The following is an 8472-nucleotide window of genomic DNA, read 5'->3' on the forward strand; positions in this document are numbered from 1 at the left end:
GCTTTTAATTTTAATTTTAAGTCAAATTCAGTTATTAATTTTAACTATATATTTTGCGGAATTCATAAAATGTATGATTAAAATTAAAAGTTGACTTTAATTTAAATTTTAATCTAATTTTTATTTTTTAGCTAAAATGTATGATTAAAATTAATTTTTTAACTTAAAATTAATGAAAAAACTGTCAACAGCTATGTAATGTGCAAAACTCAGAACCTGAAACCGGGTGGTTCCCCAGATTTCCAGTTCATCTTACCTGGTACAATGAACCCTGCTCCAGAAACTGGATAATTCATTCACATCATACCCCCCTAGAACTTAATTCCCATCATATAATATAGATGAGTGTAGCTAGTGCACTTGAGTATACCATCCAACAAAAGCTGGTATTTGGCTGTGGTTTTGCAGGGTGTCTGTATCTGCCAAAGAATTGATCATTTGGTATATAATAGTGAATCCCCCATGTCTGTGTTACCTAACAGTGCTACATATATGGCACAAGTCCTCAGTAATGGGGCGGAAGAGCGCGAGACTTTCCACAAATTCTTCGAGTGCTGGCTTGTTGAGCAAAGCCAGTATCTTGAAGAACTTGTCTCCGCCTCTAAAGAGCGCGACCAGCTTGAGAATAATGGTCGAACCATTACCAAGGAAGAATTTGATAAGAGCGTTTTGCTTCCTCTAATCCACCGTGTTGTGCAGCACTACGAGCACTACTACAAGGCGAAAGAGAGGTGGGCGAAACACAATGTGTTAGCCATGTTCAATCCATCCTGGACAACCTCTCTTGAGGATGCTTTCCTCTGGATTGGAGGTTGGAGGCCAAGTATGGCGTTTCATTTGTTGTACTCAAAGTCGGGCCAACAATTCGAGGCTCAAATTTCTGAGTTGATACGAGGTGTCAGTACAGGTGACTTGGGAGATATTTCACCAAGTCAACTCAGCCAGGCGGACGAATTACAGAGGAAAACCATAAGGGAAGAGAGAGAGATTAGTGAGAAGCAGGCAAAGCATCAGGAGACGATTACAGACTCGTCCATGGTCGAGATGTCCCATGCTGTGTCCGAGTTAAAGAGAGGAGGAGATGTCAGTCGGGAAGGGGGTGAGATAGACGAGGGACAAGTCGACACAACCCTGGCACCCAAGGAGCAAGGCTTGGTGGAAGTCTTGCAAATGGCAGATGAACTCAGGATGAAAACTCTCGAAGAAATTCTCAACATTTTGACTCCACTACAGTGTGTCCATTTCTTGATTGCTGCTGCAGAATTACACTTGAGGGTTCACGAATGGAGTAAGAAAAGGGACGCCAGGCACCCCCCAGCTGGTCAAAATGGGCACGAGCAATAAAGTCCTGACTGGTAAAGAAGCTAGATTGTACTGGTCTACTGGATTCTATTAAGAAAGAAAGGAAATTTTCTTTGGTATCAGGTTCCTATCTCTTGTCAGCAAGCTATAATAATTTAACCCCTTCTAGATTTTTTTTTTTTTTTCAAAATTTAAAATCGTGCAGAATTTGTGTGGCAAACGGGACATGTTGGCACTATTTCAATAAGATGAAGTATTTTAGTTTAGAATTTGTGGGCTGTGATATCATTGGAATCTATGCAAACACATTTTAGGGAACTGCAGTGCCAGACAGAAATACCCTGCAAAAGATTATAACAAAGAAAGCTACTCGATGGTTTTGTAGCCAGTGAATTACCATGGGTAACCCACTTAATACGTTTCATATCCCATTTGTACTACGCACTCAGTAAGCTAGAAATAAAAGCATGTTTTGGTCATTGGTTGCAATACCACGAAGAGATATCTGAAATTTGATTGTAACTTGTTCTGTTCTATTGAGATAGCTAGACAAAATCCGAAGCCTAATGCTACAAGAAGAACTAGGAAGCGCCCCCTTTATTTTGAAAACAAAATGCGAAATACACAAACATACAGACAAAAACTTGCTTACAAAACTTAAATTTGCTACACCATGTAGAAAGCTCATCGGAGTTCCCATGGGAAGCATTCAAGCAAAGCCTGCACGCAAAGAGAAAGACGGAGAAAGAATGATGTGAACAATAGGGAACAGTAAGAATGTGAAAGGGTATTGTCAAAATAAAAAGTAAGTTGACCTCATCATAGTTCATCCTTAGCGGGATCTTCTTTTACTGCTTCCGACTTTTCAGATTCTGGTTTGGCCAAGTCAGCTTGGGCAGGCTTATCCCGATTCTTCTGAATAAAGTCTATGATGTCATTCTTTGTTCTATCCCCTTCATAAGACAACAAGTTACCACTAGCAGATCTGAAGTACAAAGTAGGGTATCCTTGAACATCAAATGTGTCAACTGGGACATCGTTTACTGTTGCATCCTGAAACTTGGTACCAGAGATTTAGTTGAATATGGAGATATATTTTCTTAAAAAGACAATGATTAGAAATGAACACAGCAACATAACCAAAAACATGAAAAAAAATAATAATAAATAAAAAAGTGTCTCCAAATGTAGTTTAGGATGAGATCAGAAAGACAACAACGCTATATCTATTGATCTGTAGGATCTCAATCAAACAGTAAATGCTATGCACCACCATTTCTCTCAAGATATCGTTGAAAAGTTATAGTATCATCCATGAATCCGAGATCCTGAATTGAACTAATGTAATGTCACATGGCACTCCAATAGAGTCCTATATCAAGAAACAAGCTAGAATTTTACCAGTTTCGCAATCAAAACATCAGCATCATTTTCAAATGAGATGGCAACTTCTTCCAAAATTGGAGCCAACTGCTTGCAATGTCCACACCAAGGTGCAAAGAATTCTAGCATAACTGCAACATGATAATGATGGAATTAACCTAAATTCAGACCTTAGTCTACGGATATACCTGTAAGAAAGCCTTTAAAAAGGGGGATTCAATTTTTAGAACCGATATTGCCCATATTGGCAAGACAAATTTGGTACATAAAGTAAAGATAATTTGTACATATCCTAGTCTTGGGCAAACATTAAGCTTTGGATGGAATCATAAATAAGAATACAAGAAAGGGTAAATATTAATAGTTGGATTAGTATAGATCAAATCAGGAGTTCAGAGAACATATAAACTAAGGAAAACATAAACTAAAACTATGAGCTAAGAAATATTAATTTATTTCTCGTACAAACCATTATTTCCATAGTTAAAAACCATGTCCTGAAGGCTGTCAGTCACTACCACCTTGACAGGTTCGTTGTTAACTTCGGGAATCGGCTCTGATCTTAGGAATGGCTTTACTTGGCCATCCTGTAACCATTCAAAGAAAACCAAAAATTCAAATTATGCTGATTTTAAGACAGGCACACAATTACATACACAAAAGTTAACTGAGACGAGAAAAATACACACAGCTCCTTCCAATATAGGCAAGAAGTTGACAGTATAAGTTCCAAAAAGTTTTTGACTCGCTGTTTATAACAAGAACTAGAAGTATTACCATTTAATCTTTTAGCCATGGTACAATCTGATCAGGTTCTATGTTTGCCTTGAGATATTTCTGACCATACGTTGTCTCTGTAATAAGAAGAGGTGCCTGATCAACTGTAAGCCCAAAGTACTGCCACCGAGATTCATGAACATTTATGAGTCAAATATTATCGTTCTGTACAAAAATAGAAATCAAATGAATAAAGATCATGGAGAAAGTGAGAACCTGGAAGGCACCTTCACTGGCTTCAAGATCCCCCAGCAGAAAACTTATACTCTTCTTTTTGTAGAGCACAGCAACATCCTTATAAATTTGCTGGAAAGAATCAAGCTCTTTGCTGAAGTTCACAAAAAGCATGGCCTGTACACATTGAATCACTTGTTAAAACAGGCCATGCTTTTTGTGAAGGCTACAATATGTAAAATTAAACCAATCAATTTCTGTGGGACAACATTCAGACTTAACTGAACCACTTTATTACTTGTTAACGACCGTATACTTGCGGTAATTTTAAATAGAAAAAAATATTTCGTGAACAATATTATTCATGGGCTTGAGTATTTAGGTTAATTTGATATCCGTTGGGCTCAATTTGCTTCTTTTTTTTTTTTTTTTTTAAGTTATGAAAATGGATTGAGATTTGATATGCCAATTTTGACACAATTTTTAATACAAAAATCATTCACACTTTGGAACGAAATAGATTGATCACATTATTATACATACACCCCCTATGAAAGGTGTTTTCTAAACGAATTAAATATATAAAATTCAAAACGAATTAAAATATATAAGAACCAAATGTGCGCGCTTTAGAGCACTACACAATGTACACATGAGGCGGGGGCTTAGTTGGTCTGGGAAATGAGCCTTGCCGACTAAAATGGTAGAAAAAGAAAAAGAAACACATGCTTCCATGTCAGCACTCATCACCGATTACCCACAAAAAGCTGAGATTGATGATACCCAAAACACTGTTGAGAGAGACAGAGAGTAAAAGGAGAGATTCTGTACAAAAAGTTAAAGCATTATAGGTCTCGAAACAAATTAAAGTATACCTACAGTGAAGGGTGCCCAAAATTTGAAGGAAGTTAAAGAGCAGCAAGCGTTAGATCTCTCTGTGTTACGCATTTCACACTATTTACTGTATGTACTGAATTTTCCGTGGTTCGTTTCTTCGAATTTTTATTTCTTTCGTTTTATGTATATGATTTTGATTCAATTAATTTTAGCGGTGGGTTCAATATAAGGGTTTTGAAAATGTTAAATTTTCTGTTTTGAAAACATATGCTGTAATGCTTTTAATTTCGTGTTTGCTCTGCAAAATTTATTGTTCTAGGTGCCAAAGTTTGTATTTTTTGCTGTATGTGCTTTGATTGATTTTTTGGTTGATGTTCTCTATAATTAATTCCTGATAATTCTGGCATTTTGCTACATTTTTTCTATGATGGGTTTGTTTCATTTTTCATCAGTTGTGGGGATTTTTCGGAAATAAATTGTTTATATCAGATATCTGATAACCAACTGCGATCATTGGAGACGGAACTTTTTGTGGTTGATCGTGTTTTTCAAGAGTTGCCACATGTAGTTTTAGTTCGGCGGCTTCAGAAACTGTTCTGGAATCATTGAATCCAATCCAATCATTTCTAAACTGCATTGTGATTATAAGATTTTGTGTGAAATATTAGGATCATATAATTTTGATAAGACTTATTCCCAATAAAGTCTACAGGTTTACCAACAAACATCGTTTATTCAGTTTTTCTGCATATACCACTTCTCTGTTGATAGAATGAGCAATTTATCAAAAATGCTGGAAATGAATTGAGTTTATAATGCTCTTATGGGCTGGTTTCTCTAAAGGCAATATTTGAGACTGCGCAAGGATGAGGTGGAGGGAAAAATCTCCTTTCAGGCTTTGAGGCATATACCTCCACAATGAATGCACAACATGAGCATATTCGGTTTGTGGAAGTTAGTAGAGCCTGCAATGAAGTATTTGATATCAGGACACACAATTACGCATTCTTCATTGACGTTGGGTTTTGAGCTTCTTCAGATGGAGAGCAGGGTAGCTGTTAAGTATCTGTTGTGCTTGAAGCTAGTATAAACTGATAGGTTTCTTGTGCCAAATAGAATGTGTGAGGAAGCAACTGTCAATTTATATTGATTTAAAATGGCAAGCTTGCATATATAAGAAGCCACAGTTATCAACATAGACTTCCATCTGGACACTTCTAACCCTAATTTACAGACCCAAAACCTTGTAAATCAACAGATTTTCTTGAATTTAGAGAAAATGACATGAATCATGACACCCGCTCCATCTGCTGATTTATGTTTTTTGTAATGGAATGACGATAGATGGTTAGAACTTAGAAGAATGCAGTAGAATTGATTCATCATCTTCTAGTAGAATTTATAATCTTTTGTAGATGTTGTATTGTTTATTAATTTTGTGAACTAAGCATATAGATGTATTCACTAGTTTTAAACTTTGTATCCCATTATTTTAAGTTTTTACAGTATTTACTGCAATAGTTGTATAAGAATTTGAAATGCAGCTCCCTCCTTGCATTTTGTGTTTCTTTTTTTTCTTTTTTTCTTTTTTTTAAATTTTTTAATCTTTTTTTCCCCTTTAGGTGGAATGGTGGTGGGAGGATGGGAATAGATACTCTCTGATTTTATCTGGTATATGTGACTTTAAAGGATGACAAGTGGTAGATAGTATTACGCGTTGCATATATGCTTGGTTCAAGAAAAGGACTCAGCCTCTATATTTCTTATTATTTTTTTTCCTCCTTTTACAGCCATGCAGTAAGAGAGCATCTGGTCGTCAGCCAACATAGCATTAAGGAGAAGTTTAGAAGTAATCAAGTCTCAGTACTGTTTGTCACTCCTAATAGACCTCAACAGCCAGTTTCCTTCTTTACAGTTATCTTACAGATCCCCTATTGTTCCACATAATACATATTTCATAATTCCTTTACCACTTTCAACACTTAGATCGGACTATATATTGATGCTTTCCATCTCGATATTTGTGATTAGGAATTTTCTCCATTCTCATAATTGTTTGAAACACTGTACTGGTATTGGCACGGACAAACTGCATGTTATAAATGCACAAGTTCCAGTGTGATGGATAAGAAAACTTCACATCAAACTGATGAAGGCCACAAGGAAGGTTGTTTACCTATTGAGAACGAAGAGTCAATATCTTACACTGCCTCACATCATATTGTAGACAAGGAGGCGGGTTTGGCAACCTGTCGAGTATGTCAATGCGTTGAATCCGATGGAGGGTGCGATGCTGCACTGGGATTTTTGGGTATTTCTCCACCATCTTGTGATGTAAATAATAGCAACTTTGAGGTCAATACTAATGCCAAAGTCCTGTTGAAAAATGTGCCAAATGATTCTGGTTACAGAAACGATGAAAAAGGTTCTACCTTTGTTGAATTTATTAGCCCGGATGGCGATGTTTTTGTTTGCAGTACTGATGTAGAATTGGGTTATGATCACAACCAAGACAGGCTAGTTGAGCTAGGGTGTGCTTGCAAAAGCGACCTTGCTCTAGCACATTATGCTTGTGCACTGAAGTGGTTTATCAACCATGGATCAACCGTCTGTGAAATTTGTGGTTCTGTGGCAAAAAACATAAGATCTGCAGACTTTAAAAAAGTCTTGAGTGCTTTGAAGGAGTATGAAGTTTCAAGGGAAAGGATTGTGAATGGGGAGCCTAATCCTGCACCACTGGCAACAAATTTTGGTGTAGATCCCGTTGCTGTTGCTGCAATTCGAAGACAAAGGCTAAGTGAAATTTCATTGTGGTTTAATCCTCACAGCAACTCTTCCACTGTGTCCCAGGTGGTTAGTGAACCACCTTCTACTAATATGGTCATGGAAGAAGGTGCCGCTGCAGAAAATACTGCAACCAAATGGGCTGTAGAAGGCACTGGGATCTTGCTTGCTACAGGCCTTCTGACTGTTACTCTTGCATGGCTTATTGCCCCTTATGTTGGAAAGGTATTTGGAGTTGCTTCTTCTTCGACATGCATTTATGAACTTTTGTTATTACCTTACCTCATTTTCATGTTGTTCCTTAATTTGACATTTATTTTTTATTTTTTATTTTTTTTATTTTTCACTTGAGGTCACTAAATGATTGATGGTTGAGTTTTCTCTGATAAAACATGAGCAGAATACTAGAATGTGTATATATCTTACAATTTTAAGAAGGGGAAAGATTGCTTGCTGACTCTAAATTCTCTATTTAAATTCCACACTGTGTAAGTACAACTATGCATCTATGAATCTGAATATTTTTGGAGTTCATACGCGAACGTTTGCTTATGTGAAGTATAGGATAGAGATCTCTAGAGTCGGTGAAAAGCTTAATAACAATGGTATATCACCTAGGTGAAAACTGCCATAAGATATTTTGAACATAGTACTAATGTACCAAGTAACTATTTTAGTCAAATAAATATTTAGCAAGGTGAATATATCAAATATGTAAAAGTGATTAGGATTAACAGCTAATTGATAATCTGCATTTCCATTTATATAGGCACAGACCACATGCTATTATAGTGTCGAGCGCCTTGTGGGATAGCTGACAATAATAAGCCACTGTCAGTAACTGTTGCCTGCTATTTGAAATTGAAGAGTTGAATTGGCCGCTTAATTTAGTATGAATTCAGAGATAGTAGGCTCTACTAGGCCATTGTTCTGTTCCACCATTACTATTTGTTTAAGGAGCTGTATCTAGGATTTTAGTACCTTTTGGTGGCACTGGAATAGCATTGATGCACTGAGAAAAGATAAAAAGTAAATATAAAGAAAGGCCATCGTTTCCTGTTCTTAGTATTGCATGCATGCAATATATATATATATATATATATATATTTGATGCAACATCATTATGTGGGACTATGAAAGAATTCTGAATCTAATATTTCTAAAGAGAAGATGAAATATAAAGGTGAAGCCCCGGTGGGGAGGGGGGGGGGGGGA

At 36.6% G+C, this 8472-nt stretch overlaps 3 protein-coding genes across 4 annotated transcripts in view; 2 read left to right on the top strand and 1 right to left on the bottom strand.

Moving 5' to 3' along the window:
- Nucleotides 1-447: 447 nt before the first annotated feature.
- LOC111409158 (protein DOG1-like 3) lies at nucleotides 448-1813 on the top strand. The gene has a single exon (XM_023039130.1). It carries the CDS (start codon nucleotides 463-465, stop codon nucleotides 1342-1344), a length of 882 nt encoding a protein of 293 aa, XP_022894898.1. The 5' UTR covers nucleotides 448-462; the 3' UTR covers nucleotides 1345-1813.
- A 113-nt stretch (nucleotides 1814-1926) lies between these two features.
- On the bottom strand, nucleotides 1927-3809 carry LOC111409159 (protein disulfide-isomerase-like). The gene is made up of 6 exons (XM_023039131.1): nucleotides 3679-3809; nucleotides 3463-3582; nucleotides 3155-3272; nucleotides 2704-2816; nucleotides 2118-2355; nucleotides 1927-2022 (listed from the first exon to the last, which is right to left on the bottom strand). Exons 2-5 carry the CDS (start codon nucleotides 3463-3465, stop codon nucleotides 2122-2124), a joined length of 468 nt encoding a protein of 155 aa, XP_022894899.1. The 5' UTR covers nucleotides 3466-3582; nucleotides 3679-3809; the 3' UTR covers nucleotides 1927-2022; nucleotides 2118-2121.
- Nucleotides 3810-4291: 482 nt separating this feature from the next.
- LOC111409160 overlaps nucleotides 4292-8472 on the top strand; it is a 6274-nt gene continuing 2093 nt past the window's right edge. The window contains exons 1-3 of one of the 2 annotated variants that reach the window (XM_023039132.1): nucleotides 4292-4599; nucleotides 6264-6387; nucleotides 6505-7482. In XM_023039132.1, the coding sequence (XP_022894900.1) occupies nucleotides 6595-7482 (888 nt within the window). In that variant the 5' untranslated portion in view covers nucleotides 4292-4599; nucleotides 6264-6387; nucleotides 6505-6594. Of the gene's footprint in view, nucleotides 4621-6263; nucleotides 7483-8472 lie in introns of both variants that reach the window. The other variant, XM_023039133.1, reaches the window with a different exon arrangement.

Source organism: Olea europaea, chromosome 14 (genome assembly GCF_002742605.1).
Source record: "Olea europaea var. sylvestris chromosome 14, O_europaea_v1, whole genome shotgun sequence".
NCBI lineage: Eukaryota > Viridiplantae > Streptophyta > Magnoliopsida > Lamiales > Oleaceae > Olea > Olea europaea.

Bases quoted from the DNA above. Each gene is read 5' to 3' on its own strand.
- LOC111409158 (XM_023039130.1), top strand. From the start codon at position 463: ATGTCTGTGTTACCTAACAGTGCTACATATATGGCACAAGTCCTCAGT.
- LOC111409159 (XM_023039131.1), bottom strand. The intron at 2,817-3,154 runs GTTTGTACGAGA...ATCATGTTGCAG, and splicing joins TTTTAACTATGGAAATAATG to TTATGCTAGAATTCTTTGCA. The intron at 2,356-2,703 runs GTAAAATTCTAG...ACCAAGTTTCAG, and splicing joins ATGTTTTGATTGCGAAACTG to GATGCAACAGTAAACGATGT.